The sequence below is a fragment of the Peromyscus eremicus genome, chromosome 1 (assembly GCF_949786415.1).
Source record: "Peromyscus eremicus chromosome 1, PerEre_H2_v1, whole genome shotgun sequence".
Taxonomy (NCBI): domain Eukaryota; kingdom Metazoa; phylum Chordata; class Mammalia; order Rodentia; family Cricetidae; genus Peromyscus; species Peromyscus eremicus.
In genome coordinates, this window is record NC_081416.1 from 45,167,431 (window position 1) to 45,188,405 (window position 20,975).

The 20,975-nt window shown below is 35.9% G+C and overlaps 1 protein-coding gene across 6 annotated transcripts in view; it reads left to right on the forward strand.

Annotated features, from left to right (window-relative positions):
* The window catches only part of Vps13a (vacuolar protein sorting 13 homolog A), a 221,449-nt gene that overhangs the window by 75,275 nt on the left and 125,199 nt on the right, over window positions 1-20,975 (forward strand). For all 6 annotated transcript variants that reach the window (XR_009378680.1, XM_059259973.1, XM_059259982.1 and 3 more), the window contains exons 24-31: window positions 6,920-7,004; window positions 10,214-10,368; window positions 11,020-11,176; window positions 15,174-15,253; window positions 16,785-16,844; window positions 17,063-17,216; window positions 18,014-18,130; window positions 18,214-18,317. Coding sequence is in view for 5 of the 6 variants with exons in the window: in XM_059259973.1 (XP_059115956.1) it covers window positions 6,920-7,004; window positions 10,214-10,368; window positions 11,020-11,176; window positions 15,174-15,253; window positions 16,785-16,844; window positions 17,063-17,216; window positions 18,014-18,130; window positions 18,214-18,317 (912 nt within the window). In the remaining variant the exon portion in view is untranslated. The remainder of the gene's footprint in view (window positions 1-6,919; window positions 7,005-10,213; window positions 10,369-11,019; window positions 11,177-15,173; window positions 15,254-16,784; window positions 16,845-17,062; window positions 17,217-18,013; window positions 18,131-18,213; window positions 18,318-20,975) is intronic.

Sequence of the window (20,975 nt, forward strand, 5' to 3'; positions counted from 1 at the left end):
ACGATATTTACTCTTTTGAACATACTTGAGACATACTGCTCAGAAACATATCATATGGAAAATAAATGAACTTGCAGCCTCTCAGTAACACCATGTAGACAGTCAAACCTGAAATAGAGCACAGATGTAAATGTAAAGGCCAAAGATGTGAACTTTTTTTAACCAAAACAACAAAACTAATACAAGGAAAACAGCACATATACTTGTAACAAATACCTTAAAAATTACAACATAAAAAGAAGCAATTGGACATTATGGAAATTTAAATTTTTGTTTTTTTCAAAGGCTGTTAAAAAGAAGAGAAAGAGCCAGTGAGATGGCCCAACTGGTAAAGGTGTTTGTTGCAGAGCCCGTGGGGACGTGATTCAGTCTCTAGGACTTACATGGTTATTGTCTTAGTTACTTTTTTACTGCTATGACAAAACACTACAACCAAGGTAACTTAGAGAAGAAAAAGTTTATTTGGAGCTTGCTTACAGTTTCAGAGGGGTTAGTCCATGACTATCATGTCGAGAAGCATGGTGGCAACAGATGGGCATTCTGCTAAAGTAGTAACTGAGAGCTTATGTCTTGTGACAACCACTATCATCAACATTAGGCAGAGAGACACACAGAATGGCATGGGCTTTTGAAACGTTAAAGGCTGCCCCCAGTGACAAACCTCCTCCAATAAAAGCCATACCTCCTAATTCTTGTGAAACAATTTTACCCATTGGAGACCAAGTATTCAAACCTAAGAACATATGGGGCCATTCTCCTTCACACCACTGTAGTCATGTTGGAGAGATCAAACACTAAGCGGTCCTCTGACCTACCTAAGCACTCTGTGGTATGAGCATACCTGTACACACACACACACACACACACACACACACACACACACACACTACTTTTTTAAATTAAAAACAAAAAGCAAGGTCAGTCCATGTACATTTCCATGTATAAAAGAAAAAAAATCCTTATAATGTATTTATCTTCCAAATTACTTGAATCCAAAATATGTAAGATCAGCAGCTTAATAAATAAGGGAAATAGATAATATGAAAAGATGTCAACTTAATAACTTGGAAAATGCATCCATATTTAATTACCATTAAAGAATGATTAGGCCAGGCTGTGGTGGCACACGCCTTTAATTCCAGTACTCAGGAGGCAGAGCCAGGCGGATCGCTGTGAGTTTGAGGCTAGCCTAGTCTACAGAGCGAGATCCGGGATAGGCATCAAAACTACACAGAGAAACCCTGTCTCAGAAAAACCAAAATAAGCAAAGAATGATTAGAATAGCTAAAATTTTTAAAAAGATACCCCCATGTTGAGGTATTGACATGATGAGAATTTACAATCATTCATTGGTACTATCTGTAAGCCCTTTGGTAATTTTGTTAAATAAAGTTAAATACATATTTACTGTGTGATTTAAGAATTCTACATTTTTATCTAAGAGAAAGGAAAATGTGTGGCCACACAGAGATGTAGGCTAAAAGGCTCATAGTTATTTATATTAAAAAGCTGTGAAAATGTAATTATCAATAAAGAAATGGATTAAAAATACTGTAAAATTTGTGCTGGTTAGTTTTTTTCAACTTGACCCAAGCCAGAGTCATCTTAGGAAGACAGAAATGCATTTGAGAAAATGCCCTCATCTGCTTGGTCTGTAGGCAAGACTGTGAGTCATTTTTCTTGGTTAATGATGTGGGAGGGCTCATGCCACTGTGGGTGTCCAGCCCTGGAAAGGTGGTCCTGGGTTATATAAGAAAGCAAGCTGAGGAAGTGATAAGGAGCAAGTTAGGGAGCAGCATTCCTTCATGTCTTATGTTTTCATTTATGTCCTCAGTTTCTTTAAGTTCCTGCCATAACTTAGCTCAGTGATGGACTGTTACCTGGAAGTGTAAGATGAAGTAAATAAGCTTTTTTCCTTTCCAAGCTGGTTTTACTCACTATTTTATCCCAGCAATAGAACCCAAATTAGGACAGACCTACTCAGGAAAAAAAAATACAGATACACGTAGCAGAAAATGTTGTGGTATTCAGAGGATAGTGGATAGGAATATTTGTCAATTGTTGCATCAGTTCATTAAAACCTGCATTTCCAGACCTAACAAATATAAAAGGGGATGTAATAGAACAGTAGTTCTCAAAAACATAGTTAATAAACTTGCAAACTTTAGAAGTGGAAACAGAGGTTGTTCCTAAGACAATGTCTCATGATCACAGGACGAATGAAGAAGGCTTCTCCTTGTTTGTAGTGTTCTTTATATGGATCTAGCTCCTGGATTCATGGCTTTGTTTTTTCTTTGAAAATTTAGTGAGCTTTTTCTTAGGTTTTATATATTGCTATCTTGCCCCTGAATGAAGAGACTTTCTGAAGGAGAAAACAAGTAGTTTGTGGTGTTATGAGTACCTACTGCAAAATTGTAATTAACTCGTAAGATTCACAAAATTAAAATCTTTGAAAACCCCTAAGTATTTGTGAATAAAGATTCATATAAAATCTATTCTCTGCTGATATCAGTATAAACTTGAAATCACTGCTGAAGACAATTTTTTTTTTTAATTTTTATTTTGCAATGCAATTAAGTTCTACATACAGGCACAGATTCCCTTGTTCTCCCCCCTCCTGCCCCCCATTCCCACCTCCTCCAGGGCAAAGCCTTCCTCACAGACTGAGATCAACCTGGTGGACTCAGTCCAGGTAGGTCCAGTCCCCTCCTCCCAGGCCGAGCCAAGGGACCCTGCATAGGCCCCAGGTTTCAAACAGCCAACTCATGCAATGAGCACAGGACCCGGTGCCACTGCCTGGATGCCTCCCAAACAGATCAGGCCAATCAACTGTCTCACCCACTCAGAGGGCCTGATCCAGTTGGTGACCCCTCAGCCATTGGTTCATATTTCATGTGTTTCCGTTTGTTTTGCTATTTGTCTCTGTGCTTTATCCGACCTTGGTCTCAACAATTCTCACTCATATAAACCCTCCTCATTCTCGCTAATTGGACTCCCAGAGATCCACCTGGGGCCTAGTCATGGATCTCTGCATCCAGATCCCTCAGTAGTTGGATGAGGTTTCTAGCACGACAATTAGGGTGTTTGGCCATCCCATCACCAGAGTAGGTCAATTCGGACTGTCTCTCGACCATTGCCAGCAGTCTGTTGTGGGGGTATCTTTGTGGATTTCTGTGGGCCTCTCTAGTATTTTGTTTCTTCCTATTCTCATGTGGTCTTCATTTACCATGGTCTCCTATTCCTTGTTCTCCCTCTCTGTTGTTGATCCAGCTGGGATCTCCCACTCACCCAAGCTCTCTTTCCCTCGACCCTTGCCCTGCTGAAGACAATTTGATAGTACTTAATAGAAGTAACCATAAACAATTCTAGTTGGAAAAGTTTTGAATATAAGTATTAAAAGCATGTTCAAGTATCCTTAGAGTGACTTGAAAGTAAAATCAAAAATCTGTAAGCAGATTTTTTTCCCACAAGAGTTATAGAAGAATATACACTGACCATATTCCAATTATTTATTTTTTGAGCTAATATGATTACATAATTTTTCTCTTCTATTTTCTCCCTTCAAACTCTCTCATTTATGCCTATTTTTCTCTTATTTAAGGGTTCTTCTTTCATAAATTGTATGTATATGCACATATATCCATATAATGCATATTCATAAATATATTCCTAAATATAACTTAGTCGGTATAATACTAGCTTGTACATATGTTTTTAGGGAGGACCATTTATTGGATAACCAATTGGTATGCTCTTCCCTGGGGAAGTCTGTTTCTCTCACTCTCAGCCTTCCATAGTTGCTTGTAGTTCTTCTTGTAGGCTTTGAGTGTTGTCATCTTTCCCTTGTCCACTTTATTATTATTTTATTGTTACTCTTGTTCTTGTTCAGCTCATGTTTAGGTAGCCGTGTTGGTGAGCCATTACAGATGTAGGTTCTGACATTACTAAGAGGCACAGTCTCAGAGCAAACTCTGTGGTCCTTTGGCTTATATAATCTTTCTGCCCCCTTCTTTGCTGTTTTCTCTGAAATTTAGGTGCAAGAGTTGTTTTGTAGATATATCTATTAGGACTGGGCTCTACACTCTTCATTTTAATTGGTTGTGGTTTTCTGTAATGGCCTTCATCTATTGTAAAGACAAGTTGCTTCGGTGAGGGCTGAGGACTACATTTATCAGTGGATATAAGGACAAATATTTAGAATGTGGTTAGGGATTATGCTGGTTTAAAATGATGGCTATTGGTTCCTTGATATCCATGACTTCAGTAGCCCTGGGTAATTGGTAGTTTATATTGCCAGGCATGATTTTCTTCTTAGGCAGATCTTCAGTTCAAGTAGAGAGCTGTTGGTTACCACAAAGGTATGTATGTGTACCACTACTGTACATTCTGACTTATTTACATGTGTAATGCAATTTAATATGGAAAATTTGATAAGTCATCAGAATGATTAAATTTAAGTTTATTTTAATTAGGATGCCATAGAAAAATGTATGTCGCAGTAGTCTTTTCTGCGACTTAGAAAGGCTTATATTGTTTAGAAAGTCTTTTGTAGGAGGTTAAATTTAAATTCAAACAACCAAATAAAACAATATTATATTTGGTGGTGATAGGGAATGTGATCAATAAAGAATATGTAGTATTCAGCCAGGCTGTGGTGGCGCATGCCTTTAATCTCAGCACTCAGGAGGCAGAGCCAGGTGGATCTATGTGAATTCAAGGCTAGCCTGGGCTACAGATTGAGTTCCAGGAAAGGTACAAAGCTACACAGAGAAATCCTGTCTCAACAACAACAAAAAAAAAAAGAATATGTAGGATTCTTCTAGGTCAGATATATTAATGTTTTGTTTCATAGTATTGGTGAAAGATTCAGTTGTGTTATTTATATTGATTAACTTTTTCTTGGAGACAATGTCTCACAATGTAGCCTTGGCTGTCCTGGAACTCAGAGATCTGTTTGCAGAACTCAGAGAGATTCGTCTGCCTTACCCTCTAAGTCTTGTGTTGTTTAAACGGCATTATATGTTTTTATTAGTTAATTTTCCTAAAACAGTATATTTGCTGAAATATCATTAAAAATTAAAATAACAGTGTTTGCTTCTCAGTTCTTTTTTTAATAATGATTTTTTAAATTTTATAATTAATTTAATTTTACATATCAGCCATGGATTCCCCTGTCCTCCCTCATCCCTCCCACCCTCCCCCCAATCTATCCCCCATTCCCACCTCCTCCAGGGCAAGGATTCCCCTTGGGATTCAGCTCAGCCTGGTAGATTCTGTCGAGGCAGGTCCAGTCCCCTCCTCCCTTCACCCAGGCTGAGCAAATTGTCCCAAGGAATGCTCAATCATACCACAAGGGCACATGCTCAGCTATGTTCATAGCAGCATTGTTTTATAGCCAGAACCTAGAAACAACCTAGATGCCCTTCAACTGAAGAATGGATAAATAAAGTGTGGTACATATACAAATGGAATACTACTCAGCAGAGAAAAACAATGACATCATGAGGTTTACAGGCAAATGGATGGATCTAGAAAAAAATCATCCTGAGTGAGGTAACCCAGACTCAGAAAGACAAACATGATATGTACTCACTCATAGGAGGATACTACATGTAAAACAAAGGATGAGACTGCTACTCACAACTCCAGGGAGGCTACTTAGTAAAGAAGACCCTAAGAAAGACACAGGAATCGCCCAATGACAGAGAAATGGATGAGATCTACATGAGCAAACTGGACTAATGGAGGGCAAGGGTCAGGGGGAAGAGAGCTTAGGGGAGCGGGAGATCCCAGCTGGATCAAGAACAGAGAGGGAGAACAAGAAAAAAGAGACCATGATAAATGAAGACCCCATGGGAATAGGAAGAAGCAAAGTGCTAGAGAGGTCCCCAGAAATCCACAAAGATACCTCCACAATAGACTACTGGCAATGTTCAAGAGAGAGCCCGAACTGACCTATTCTGATGATCGGATGGCCGAACACCCTAACTGTCGTGATAGAACTCTCATCCAATGACAGATGGAAGTGGATGCAGAGATCCACGGCCAGGCCCCAGGTGGAGCTCCAGGAGTCCAGTCGGCGAGAGAGAGGAGGGATTGTATGAGTAAGAGATGTTGAGACCATGATTGGAAAAAGCACAGGGACAAATGGCCAAACTAGTGGAAACACATGAACTGTGAACCAATAGCTGAGGAGCCCTCTGGATAAGTGAGACAGGTGATTAGCTTGAACTGGTTGGGAGGGCCCCAGGCAGTGGGACTGGGACCTGTCCTTAGTGCATGAGCTGGCTTTTTGGAGCCTGGGGTCTATGCTGGGACACTTTGCTCAGTTCTTAATATCAAGTTTTGGGCTTGCTTCTCAAAGATGTCCTTGAGCTGGTTTCTAGGCTAAGTAAAATTTCAAGTTAAAACAGATCTCACAATCCTTAGAGATTCCCAAGGAAGTTACTATAGGAGCTCCACAATTATACTTACCAACAAACTTAAAAAAGTACTTACTTTAAAAATAATTATTATACTAGGTTATAAACATGCATTTTTATACTAGTATATAATATACTTTGAACATATTACTTCTGTAAAAGCACTTCTTCCTTTTTTTTTAGACTGGCCAGATGACACAGATTTGTTATCTTTCTGCCTCCTGTCACAAATGTTAGGATTAATGGCATGATCTACAATGCCTAGCTTTATGTGGTGTTGTTGGGGGGGTCTAAACCTAGGACTTTTCATCATACACTGTCTACCAACTGGGATACAATCCAAAGCTCTTTAAGTTTCATACATCATATAATTAATTAGGCTTTAGACCTGATTTCTTCTCAGATTGAATTGAGTAGGTTTTTTTTGGTCAATATTATCATATAAATTTGTATAAAATGTCTTTATTCTGATTGACAGTAAGTTACTTTTGTTTCAGATTCAAGCATCTACTTCTTTGCCAGTATCACAGATTTCTCAGAAGTTAATCCCTTTATTGGAACAGCCTTCTGTTGCTGAAGATGGTAAAGTGAAACTGCTTAAAAATTTTTTCTTTATTACACATGTGTAATTGAGGTAGTTTACATTTGAGGGATTTTTTTTCAGATAATTATGGGTAGGGGTATATCTTTATCTTTTAACATTAATTTCTCTGTATAGAATGATTAATAAGAAAAAAATCAACAAATTAAAGTTTATGTCACATGTACATTGGATACATTCAGAAATGAGTCCCTCAAATGGTGATTAAAAGTTGGAACAAAAGGAAAGAAAAAGTTGGGCTTCTAAGTTGAGGGATGCAAGTTGTAGGAAGGTGGCTTGGGAAGGAATAGCTAACAGTGGTGAGGCTTATCATCCAGAGTAAAGTCAGCGACCTTATGATAAGAGTGCCTTGACCATGCTTCCGAAGAAGGCCTGACTTCAAAGAATAGCTAGTGCAAGTTGGCCTTGAGGAGGAGGGGGAAAAAAACAAAACACTACAAAGTTGGTGGTTGGGTGGGAAGAGAAGTGGGGGTAGATCTGGAAGAGTTTATGGAGGGACAGTGAACAAGATCAAAACACCAGTGTCTGAAATCCTCCCTGATAATTTTTAAATAATTTTAGATCCATTTACATATTTTTAAGAAGAACGGCTTTATTGTAGAGGGAGACTGCAGTATAGAGGTACTGACCTATGTGCATTTTAGCATCCATATGAAAGGGAAGCTTGTGCTTTATTAGCAGAGCTACTTCTGTACTGCTTATGGACTCGTCTCAGTAGAGTCCTCGTGCAAGATGGTGTTTATTGGGAATTATCTGTCCTCCAGTTATAGGGAATGCCAGGCAGCTGCATTGTTCCTCAGATTCGTTAAAATAATATATTTTAAGTAGTCTTTAAAGTTACATTTGTAGTGGTATCACTTTAACAAGAATAATTTGTAATTTTAAACCTAAGTATTACTAACAGAAGTCATTATTGAGTTTGCCATTTAAAAAAAAGTTTATAGATGCCTAATTTATACTGTAGTATTTGAAGAAATTGGAGATAGTAAACTTTCTAATCTTTTTTGTTAAGGAGGAAAATGATGTTTTAATATCTGCATTTACATATAAAACTTATTTTGAAATATTCCACTGTCACATGCCTGCGTTTTTCATGGCCATGTTGGAAAAAAATATGTTCTATATTTTCAAGATTTTAAAGAAGACTAAATCTCAGAGGAAGTTTTGTGTTCTTTTGTTATCTGGGAAATTTTTTGTGGGGATGTGGTGAGCAGAGAGATGTTATGTATGAGATCACATGCTCTAACCAGTTTTAGTTAATTAGGGATGTATTGCAGATTAGTATGTTTTGAACTTTCTTTTACTAGTCCTTTTTATAATATTTTTTTATCTTTGAAAGTTTCATAAATTTATATAGCATGTTTTAATCTTATTCATCTACCACTACTCCTTCCAACTCCCCCTTTGTCCTCAACACTCTGTATCTCTCTGACTTATGTCCTTTGTTATTGTTATTAATAACTCCTGAGTCCAAGTAGTGCAACACATATGCACATGAGTGTGCGGCTATCCTCTGAGGCATGAGCATTCTGGTAGGGGCCATGTTCTTAAAGAAGAGTGATTTTCCCTTTTTAATAGCCATCTCCTTCCCGTAGTGTAACTAAGTGGTTTAATATTTTTACTGTTTTGGATCCTAAACTTTTAATATAAATTCTAGGTAAACATGGCAGTCTGCTCTGCTGGTAACTTAAATTAAAGGTCCTTGTAGGACATAATGGAAAATCTTTAAGATAATGCCCAAAGACCTAATCTGCCAAAGAAAACAAGTTATCAGCAACTAACAATAGTTTCTTCCTAAATTTTTATTAATTCATGCCTACAGGGAAAATTTAAAGAAGGTAAGCAAGATGGGGCAGTGGTGGCTCAAGCCTTTAATCCCAGCACTCAGGAGGCAGAGGCAGGTGTAACTCAGTGAGTTCGAAGCCAGCCTGGTCTACAAGCGAGTTCCAGGACAGCCAGGACTACACTGAGAAACCCTGTCTCAAACCCGAACTCTCCCCTACCCCTGAAAAAGAAAATGTAACCACACCTGTACTGAATTTGCATATAGGCAATTGTTAATCAGTTTGGTACATTTAATTCTCAAATATATTTACTAGCCATTGTCTGAGCATTGGACCCATTCCTGTACCTAAATAATTTGCTCTTTCCCTAAAATTGTTACATTCCTCATCTTTCCCTCCCGTGTAAAGAAAGCTGGACTATATGGACCTCATTGGAACACATGGACAATCACAGTGTTGTGGTTGATTCTCTCACCCCAGTTCATATTAATTCATTTTTGTACCTTTTCTGCTGTTTGTAGTCAGTTCATTCCAGCAAACCTGTGAACTTTGATTACTAAAGGGAAGCTTTTACTTTTTACCCTACAATAAATCTACTGACAAAAGTATAAGTCATGGTTGGGGCAGGTAGTGTGAGAACTCCTCACACTACTCAATTTAAAACTGTTTTCATTGTTTTGAGTAGTTGATAAGTGGAATCTTTCATCTACTATTTTTATATCATGGTTGATTACTGATAAATGAAGCTGTAGTTAAAGGGGTGCTTTATTAACATTTCTGGGCCTGGCCTCTGTTGCTAATATTACAGAATTGTAAACTGAGTCCTGTTACACTATCCAGATATAGGATAATGTAGTATGTTGCTTTCAGTATTCATAATGTATACAATCATTATTTTCAATACATGTTATTGTTTTCTGTTAGAAAACAATATATATGAGTTTTTAAAGTTGATTTTTTTCATTTTTGATTTGGGAGAGAGAGCTCAGTGTTTAAGAGTTCATGATGTGCTTGCATAGGATCATAGTTCAGTTCCCAGCATCCACACTGGGCAGCTCACTACTGCCTCTTACTCCAGCTCAAGAATATAAGTTGCCCTCCTTTGTACTCTGTGGGCACCTGCATATACCTGCACACAGATATACACAAATATACATAATTAAAAATAAAAATGAATCTTAAAAAATGATTTTATGCCAAAGATTACATAATTTGTAATTTCTATAATTTTTATTCTTTGCAATGTTATTTATTCAAAATTAATTTCTGTATTTTCTCTAGTTTTTGTGTTCAACTTTTAATATAGACCCATAGCATTTTAATGCTTACATTATTTCAGAAAAAATATAAAAATGTTAAACATAGATTACTTCTGTTGTTGACTTAAAATATTTTATTAAATTTAGATTCAGAGGAGGAATTTTTTGATGCACCCTGTAGTCCTTTGGAAGAGTATCCTCAAATTCTATCTAAATTTAAAAGTTGTCGACCTAAAAAATTACAAAAGAAAGATAGTTCAATGAATTTAATTCAACTTAAGATGCGGTTTGAAGTAGCAGAGGTATGTATTATGATTACATAAGTGTCGGTTATGTGAATTGTCATTTATACTTTGTGCAGTTTACTTATATAATGCCTTTACTAATAGATACTGTTCAAGGTATATGGAGATATGGTGTATGGTTTCCTTCATTTTTTAAGATTATCTTTTTTTTTTAATTAAGAAATTTGTTGTTCATTTTACCTACCAACTACCTCCTCTGTTCCCTTCTCTGTTCCCTACCAGCCTTTCTCCCCCAAACTACCCCCCATTCCCTCCTCTGAAAAGGTTAGGCATCCCATGGGGAGTCAGCAAAGCCTGATACATTCAATTGAGGCAGGTCCAAGCCCCTCTCCGTGCATCAAGACTTTGCAAGGTGTCCCACCATAGGTAGTGGGCTCCAAAAAGCCAGCTCATGCGCCAGGGTGTATCCTGATCCGACTGCCAGCAGGGCCCTTATCTTTCTTAAGAATTAGTGTTTAAGTGGTATATTGTGGGCAGTTTTCCAATACATATTTTTTGATGATTATACAATGTAAATATGCATTATATGTGTGGGGTGAATAGAAAATCAATATTAAGTTTAAATTCTTAACATACTACATATATATCTTCTGTATTCATACATGGTTATCACATAGGTGACCTATGTGTTTTGCCTTTCTTCTACAGGTTTTGATTCAGTTTTATCACCTTGTGGGAGACTGTGAACTACCCGTGCTAGAAATGGGTGTTTTAGGATTGGGTACAGAAGTTGAGATTAGAAAATTTGATTTGAAAGCAAATGCCTTTTTGAAAGAGTTCTGGTTAAAATGTCCAGAATACTTAGGTAAGACTATTAAAATATATAAATTACTTTCAAATTTGTTTACCTATTGTAGAATTTTCTGTTCCTTAGACTTTGAATCAATATATTTTTATTATGAAATAGTTTGAAAAAAGGAGAGACAATTACATTCAAATTTATATTAGTCTATTTTCTTTAATACATTTTAAATTAAAATATAATTACATCACTTACCTGTAGCTGAAGTTTTCCTGGTCCTGCCCAGCTCCTGTGGCCCTAGGGATGCTTGGACCCAAGTAAACACACAGAGGCTTATATTAATTAAAACTGCTTGGCCATTAGCTCAGGCTAACTATTGACTAGCTCTTATACTTAAATTAACCCATAGTTCTTATTTATGTTTAGCCACATGGCTTGGTACCTTTTCTCAGTTCTGCCTTCACATCTTGCTTCCTCTGTGTCTCGCTCACAACTCCTCTCTCTTCCCAGAATTCTCTTCTCTCTTTGTCCCGCCTATACTTCCTGACTGGCTATTGTCCAATCAGCACTTTATTTATTAACTAATCAGAGCAACACATTCACAGCATACAGAGCGATATCTACAGCACTTACCCTTCCCTTCCCCTCCAACCCCTCCCATACACCCTCTACTATCAAATCAATAGTACCTTTCTTTCTTTGAATATTACATATATGTGTGTATACACAAATACATAAATATAATCTGCTGAGTCTGTTTTTGTTGCATGTATATGGATGACTTCAGGGCTGACCACTTTGTATTAAATAAATAGCTTGGGTGATCATCCCTGGGAGAGGCTAATTCTGCCTCTCTTCAGCAGTCATTAGTTGCCTATAGTTTGTTGTCTAGTGTCAGGACCCTGTGAAATTTTCTCTATTCCACACTAGCATGGCTACTGATATTGCCATTGTTCTGGTCCTATTTGTGCAGCCATTTCTAGAAGAGACTGATTCACAGCAGACTTCCTGGCTCATATTATCTTTCCACTCCCTCTTCCATGATGTTTGTTCCCTGAGCCATAGATGTAGCAGCTGTCACATCAGTGTATCCATTGATCTCTGTATTGTGATTTTCTGCCATAGTTTTCATTTGTTATAAATCAAAGCTTCTTGCCAGGTGGTCGGTGGTGGTGCACACCTTTAATAATAACACTTGGTAGGCCGAGGAAGGCAGATCTCTGTGAGTTCAAGGTCAACCTGGTCTACAGAACTAGTTCCAGGACAGCCAGGGCTACACAAAGAAACCCTGTCTAGAAAAACAAAACAAAACAAAACAAAAAAAAACAAAAAAAAAAAAAAAGGAGGAGGAGGGAGGAAAAAGAGGAAAGAGAAGCTTCTTTAATGAGGGGTTGTATCAGCACATGAATCTAGATATTTCGTGCTAGGACCACAGATGAGAGAGAACATGTTGCATTTGTCTTTCTGGGCCTGGATTACCTCATTGAATACAATCTTCTCTAAGTGTATCCACTTAACTGCAAATTACATCATTCATTTATCAACTTCCCCAACAGTGTGATGTGTTTGTTATAGTTGATCCTATTCACATTATTATCACCTGAAATCCATTATTTGCATTAGACTTAAACATTTGTGTTAAACTTATGTGTTTGGACAATATATAAAGAACCAAGTTTCTATGGTGGTATCACCACAAGCATGTTTTCACCGTGTTGAATATCTGCTGTCCTCCACTCCTTCCTCTGTGGTACCTGGCTTAAAATCTCCCTGTCTTCCATGCTTTACCTTTTTATCTGAACATATGATTGGAAAAATACAGTGTACATCCTTTTAAGGTTGGCTTCTTTTAGTTATCTGTGTTTAAATCTTCTTATATTTTCATGACAGCTAGTTATTGTTGACCAATAAATCATATTCCTTTGTCTAAAAACATTATTGTTTCCTATCCACCTATGCATAATAGATATCTATTGTAGTTATCTGTCCACTCACTTTATAAAGGACATGTTGACTTCTTTTAAGTTTTGGAAAATTTTTGAATAAAGATGCTATAAATAACTATATGCAGATTTTGGTGTAGACCTAAGCTATCTTGTTTCTTTGGGTAAATACTAAGGAGCATTAAGTGGTGGATTATATGTTAAATATATAACTTTTGTAATGAACCACCAAACTCTTCCAGTGGTTATATCATTTTTCATTTTTGCTAGTAAGAAATAAGAATGCTTTTTGTTCATCCTTGTCAGCATTCTGTTAGTGTCTGGGCTTGAGTACTTCTAATATATATATAATGGCAGTTTGAATTTCTCTGATGATACATGATGTCGGGAACCTTTCATATGCCAGTTTGTCATAGCTTCTTTGATGAGTGACATCTGCTAAGTTCATTGACTCTTGTAAAAATTATGGATCAAATTAAGTAGTTTAACCCAAACGTAGGTCAGAGGACATGCATTTGTATGGTATCACATTGTCTCCTTGTTCTCCAGCTTTTGGGAACTTGAGTGTGATGGACTGTGTTATAATTATCTCTTGGTCTCCCTAACTTGAGTGTGGTACACTATATGACAGTTATCTCTTGGTCTTACAAACTTGGATGTGGTGGATTATGTCACAGTTACCTCTTAGTTGCACTAACTTAAGTGTGGTGGACTGTGTCACAGTTATCTCTTGGTCACACAAATTTGAGTGTGGTGGATTGTACCACAGTTATCTCTTAGTCACACAAAGATCATATATAGTTATTCAATTTTTGTTCTGTTATGTCAAAATTATATTCTGTTCTTTTGCCCCAATGTAATTTTTTTTGATTATTGGAAAGAGAAGTAAACCAACTGGATAGTGTTCTCTAATATATATTTTATATAGTGTTCTCTAGTGCTTAAGGGTTTTACTGTGTAGCCCTGGCTATCTTAGAACTCTCTATGTAGACCAGGCTGGCCTCGAATTCACAGAGATCTGCCTGCCTCTGCCTCCTGAATGCTGGGATTAAAGGCATGTGCTACCACCACCTGGCTTCTATGGTTAACTAGTGGCTAACTCTGCCCTCTAATCTCCAGGCAAGCTTTATTTGTCAGAACATACACGTAATATCACACAAAACTCTAGTAATCCAGAAGTAGTAGTATAGCCATGGTTAATTTTTATGTTTATGCTTATTTTTGTTTCTCAAAGGCAAAGCATAAGTAAATATTTGTAAACAAAAAGCATTATATACCATCTTTGCTGTACCTAATCCTAAAACAGTTTGCTCTTATTTTCTGAGAAGGGGTGAGTAGCAGAGTTGTTTTGTGAAAAGCAAATGATCTGATAAACAGCTGTTTAAGAAGCTGGTTAATGTGTGAATGAAGTGTAGATCTTAAGGTTGAAAAATGTAGTTAATGCCTAAAATAGGGAGCTGGTTCATGTACTCAGAGTTTTTAAGTTTGAAGGGGTACATGGGCATTGTGCTATGTTTTCCTCTGCAAGAGTAAGTTACTTAGTTTGTAGTCCTTTATCCCAGTCTCTAGAATACTGATTTTTAGCAGCCATAAGTAATTTGACAATGATAGTTTTAAGGGTTATACAGATATCTCTCCTCTAGCAGTTCTCATAGAATATCTCATTTTGAACAGAATCGGTAATGTAACTAGTAAACTGCTGTATACTGCTAAGACTGATTTTTATCTAGTATGTATTAACATGTAATACTTTCTTGATGTCTCAACAACTAGCATTTTCAGAGATACTGGCTTTTTTATTTCAAGGCATTGTTATGACTCAATTCTAGAATTCTTCAAGCTCTTTCATTACCACCAAAAGTTATTTTGGTTCTTCTTTAACAACTTGCTAGTTTTGCTACTGACTTGTCTAGATGTAGGAATGTTTGAGATTTTCATGTTGAAGTACAAAGGAAGGATACATTGTATGGAGAAACGACACTTTTTGAGTTTAAAAAACAAAGAGGGGACCTTATTGAGTAGAATCTAGGGAAATCTTTTTCAATAATAATTACTAATGCCTTCATTTATCTTAGTATAATTTTCCTACCAAAAAATAATCCTTAAACTATTTTTAGATGAAAACAAGAAACCAGTTTATTTGATCACCACCCTGGATAACACAATTGAGGATTTGTTAACAATGGAATTTGTGAGGGTAAGCAGTTCTGATTTCACCTGATTGGCAGGCTGATGTAGTATTTAAATTTATAATTTAGTGTGCTTAATCCTTAGTAACTTAGTAACTTAGTCAGTTCCTCTGTTTGAAAGGTCTTTCTGTTTTGTCATTATTGTCTTGTAGTCTTAATTCACAGATACTTCATACAGTGAACAAAGTATCCTATGTTCCAAGAAGAAAGGGCCTCTTGGTTGACTTTTCCCACCAGACTATTGAAAAAGAACCAAATGTATAGTGTTGATATTTCTTTTTGTATGTGGTGCAAAAGGATGAATTTACTTAATTTGTGCCATTGTCTGGCTACCTGCTTTTTAAGTGTCAGTCATTCCATTCCATTTATATTGATTTGTAATATCTTTAAAACTTTTATGAATCTTCTGTATGTACTGTGGTCTATTTATGAATTATTCTTTGTTTTAATTTAGCATTGTGTATGTTTTAAATAATTACTTTCTAATAAGAATTATGCCAAGAGATTATTACCATAGTTAAGACCATTTTTGCTTCCATGATTGGTGATATTTTTAAAGATTTTTGTTGTTATATTTGAGTCAGATTTTAGAATATACAAACTCTAAAGAAAATGAATAAAGCAATGTGTTTTATGCATATTAAGTGGATTACTATTCAAAAAGGATAAATTGTGTCATTTGCAATTATCAGTCTGTAGGCCGTGATGTTAAATGAAATAATCTATTCATGGAAAGAAAAATACAGGAGGATCTTACTTATATGTAGACTCTAATAAAATTGAACTCATACATGTGGAAAAAAATGGTGGCTACTGCAAGATGGGACTACTGTGAAAGTAAAGAATGAGGAATTGTTGACAAAAGAAAATTGTTTCAGATAGGAAATGGGAATAGATTTTAAGATCTGTTGGATAGCAGAGTAACTGTAGTCAATAATAATGTATATATCCAAAGGTAAATTTCAAATGTCTCACAACAATAGCTGGATATGTAAGTTACCTTTACTTAAACTTTTTACATTGTATACATTCATCAAAACATCAGGTAGTAACCTATAAATCTATAATTATGTCATTGTCAAAGACAATGTAAGATTATTTGGAAAGACAAGTGTGCTTCTGGATGATTCTGTCACAAATTTTGTTTCAAATACAAGAAAAATAAGGAAGAACCATTCAGCGCTCTTGAGGACCAAATGATTGTTCTCTATACTTGATACTATATAACATTTTTGTCTCTAGATAATATGAAAGATAGTGTGTAATCTTAATTGAATACTTGCTAGTGCTAGATAAACTCATATTTAGCACATTTTGTTTGTTATATGAAAGCAGTTGCCTTGTTCTGGTCAAACAGTTGCTTAATTAATATATGTACATATGTATGTGTGTAAGTATGTATGTAACATACTATCCACCTCAGTTATAGTTAATTTATGTATAGTATACAGATCTTGAAAAATTTACAACTATCATGCAGTTGTAGACATAACACATCTTCCTATCATGTTCTAATAGATACATTTTCTCTTTGGATAGGCTGAAAAAAATGCACCCAATTTGAAATGTACCTATAACAATGTTTTACAACTTATTAAGGTATGAATATATAATTAACTTATTTTAAAATTAGAAATTGTGTTTCTATGTCTAGATGTCTTACCAATAATTATTTTATAATTGGAATTATAAGATTCCCAAGGATAAAGCTGAGTATTTTAAATTATATGCTTTATGCCACAAATCATAGGGTCTTTTAAAGACCATCAAGTCAGATTTTTTTTTGACCTAGAACTAAAATCAGTTTTGTTCTATAGGTTAATTTTTCCTCTTTGGATATTCATTTACACACTGAAGCACTTCTCAATACAATGAATTATCTTAATAATATCCTGCCACAATTAGAGGAACAGTCTGCCCCAGTGTCTGCTGCAGAGACTGAAGACAAAGGAGATATCATTAAAAAACTTGGTATATTTCTTTAAAATTTAAGTTTTTGGTTTCTGTTGTTGTTTGGGTTTTTGGGGGCAGGGCTTGTGTGTGTGTGTGTGTGTGTGTGTGTGTGTTTTGGGGGGGTCACCAATTGGAATAGTAATTTTAGGCTCTGGTGTTCCTTTTAATTAGACAAATAAATAAAATGATTTATCATATACCCAGTTAATTTTAGAGAATAGTGATAAAGAGACTGATTACGGCTACAAGAAAAGATGTTTATTATGTAATAGATTTGAGTTGAAAATTAGACAAGAAATATTTGATTTAAAGTTTATATGACATTATTTTAAATTAAAAAACGTAACTGACCACATTTGAGTATTGTCATGGTTGTTTTTAATCAGAGTGCAGGTTAAGATTTGAGATACTTTAAATCCAAAACTTCTTGAGTATAATGGTAATGCTTAAAAAGCCTTTGATTTTGGAGCATTTTGGAAGTTTGAATTAGAGATACTCTATCAGTTACCATTTAGAACTATGGGTATTTGTGCTTTCCATAATGATAGTTGTCTCAAAGATTCATAGTTATTGTTTTAATTTCTTAGTTTCAATTGATTGTCGCCTCTAAGAGCAGTCTTTGGCCTATTTGTGTTTGTATTCATTAGATAACTCATTTTTAGAGTTCTCAATTCAGTTGGGAGTATTTTCTCTTTGCTTTATAGTTGAATTGTAAATCTGATGTTCAATTATTTATGATGATATTTTTGCTGCCAGGCATAGTGTAGTAATTACTAAACCTTTCTTTGTGTTACAATGTGATTTTTGTTTTGTAGCTTTAAAGCTACCCACGAATGAAGATATTATTACCTTGCAGCTTTTGGCAGAATTATCTTGTTTACGGATTTTTATTCAGGATCAGAAACAAAACATTTCTGAAATTAAGATTGAAGGTAATATCATCTCATGAAAATATATCTAAAATTATCAAATTGAAGACAAAGAAAAGCAATTATTCATTGTTTTATTCCTTTAGGGCTTGATTCTGAGATGATTATGAAGCCATTAGTTACTGAAATAAATGCAAAACTAAGGAATATAATTGTGTTAGATTCCGATAAAATGGCTGTATACAAAAAGGTGAGATTTTTTTTTAAATTATTTTTATTTCATGTGGATTGGTGTTTTGTGCATTTATGTCTATTTGAAGGTGTCAGATCCTCTGGAACTGGAGTTACAGACAATTGTGAGCTGCCATGTGAGTGCTGGGATTTGAACCTATGTCCTCTGGAAGAGCAAAAAGTGCTCTTAACTACTAAGCCATCTCTCTAGTGCTGAGATTTTTTTTTTCTTACTGAGTACTAATATATCATTAAGTATGTAATTTTCGTATCAATTAGATAGGAAATTGTCATGTATTAGCAGTGTCTTATGCATAATGGGTTTTGGAGTCAAGCACAATTGATTTATTAGCTTTAATACTTAATATTTGTGTGACCCTTTCACTTACCCAATCTAGTCTTTTATTTATAAAATTAAGATTATGATTTTTTAAGTATGCTGTGCTCCAGGAACAAATAGGCTCTATGGGTGGTTGGGGGAGGAGTGTTGCTAATAATGCTTCATTTAAGAACACTTAAAAATAAAAGTATTTTGTCTTTAAATATCCCGAACTGGGCTGGAGAGATGGCTCAGTGGTTAAGAGCCATGGCTGTTACAGAGGTCCTGAGTTCAGCAACCATATGGTGGTTCACAACCATGTGTAATGAGTTCTGGCACCTTCTTCCGGCTGTAGGCGTACATGCAGACAGAACACTTGTATACATAATAAATAAATGAATCTTAAAAAAAATCTTATTTCTCTTGTCTGAATTCTGCCTCACCTAGGTTCTTCTCTCATTCTTACCCAGCTGGTACTTCCCCATCTGGCTGTTCCTCATCTTCCATCTCATCCACACATTCTCTCTGGTCATAATCCTCCTGTCCTTCTTAGTTTTCTCTTCATCCTCAAGTTCTCCACTCCTCTCTTACTCTCTGTCTCCTTCTACCTCTAAATCCTTTTCTGAAAATAAAACTGTCTTTTTATTCCTTTGACCCTTATTCCTCCAAGCTGTCTGCTCCCACTGTTTCTGGTGAGTGTGCTCTGTCGCTAGGCAACTTCCATCACAGCTAGGTGTATTTTTAAGTTGGAACCCTTTAGTTCTGAGTTAAGGGTGGATCTAAAGCTAGAGATAAGACTTTGGAAAGGAGAAGGTTAAGCTTAATTGGCACATCCACCAGGCCTTCTCAAACAGGTTGTCTGCATGCTTAAGTCTGTTCTTAGAGAGTACAGAGATATCTCTGGTAAGGTACTTTCCTCCAACTGGGGATGGACCTGACCAGATGCTGCCAATGACGATAATTACAGGGAGTCTTGAATTGGGGTTCTGGCTGTGCATAGCTGTCAGCACATTAGATTATCTAAATATTCCTAGAAGTGGTTAGGTAAGGAGTTAGAGGTCTATAAAGTTAGTAAGGCTATAAGAAGAAGAGGGTCTGAGCTAAATTGTGCGAAGCTATTACTTAAGGTCCACCTGACCTAGGCGTGCGGAATTTACCTTATTTTCAGGAGACTTATTATGTGGTCGTTTGGACTGTTATTCCTGTTAGTCCTTGAATGTGGCTAAGGGAGACTTCTGATTCCAACACTAAAAGGAGAAGAAACAGATGGGCCTGAGGAAAGGAAGTCTTTCCTGAGGTAGTTCTCCAAATACCTACAACGTATATGTCCAAATAGTGATCAGTCCACATTGTTAGCAGTTCTTAGGAAAAAATCAATTGAGAAAGGTGTGAAGGCATATATGATTTTCATAACAGAAGACAACTGATGTATAACAAGCCAAATAACACCAAAAGCTCCTTAGAATTTGGCTTCCTCTGAAGGAATTCCTTGATCCCTTCAGGTAATGGCTTTGCCATAACCAGCAGAGTTCTTATAATACATTCCTCTGTGGCCCATAGCAGGAAATGAAGTGACAGATAGTTATGAGCTTCCATATGGATGCTGGGAACTGAACCCAGGACCTCTGGAACAGCAGTAAGTGCTCTTAACTGCTGAGCTATCTCTCCAGTTCGGTCATCATCACTGGTAGTCATCAACTGATTTTATGTGAGAAACAAAAATTATATGTACGTGCATGTATATTAATAAAGAGTGATTTAGCACAAAATTCTCCAAATTTGCATGACTTGTAGAAATAAGGAACAAGATTTTTAATACTAATGATAATTTCCAAAGTTATTTGCTCTGTCACTTTTACTTGAAGATTTATAGTATATATATATATATATATATATATATATATATATATATATATATATATATGACAATGAAGGATAGAGCATACATTTTTATTTTTCTGGAAAGTGATGTTGACAAATAAAATTGTCTACTAAAAGCTGTACAGATAGTAACAGAAATAATTATAGCACCAAACGTTGATTTTTCCTTCTGTATTTTATTTTTAAAATACGGCCAAATTAAAATATAGCTTAAAAGAGGTCCAGATTGAAAAGTCTCTTCTGTTGTCTTGCTCTACTATCGTTGTCCTTGGGTTCCAGTGTAGGTAGTTTTTACATGAACTACTCCATTGAGTAACCAGAGCAGCATAAGGGTTTTACTCTGTATTAAAATGTTGAGGTCATTATGCTGTGATATACATCGACTGTTGTCCTCTAAGGTGTTACTGATAAATTAAACTCATTACTGTTACAGATTTTAACTGTCAGGCCAAGTCATTGTGTATTAATTAGAGCCAC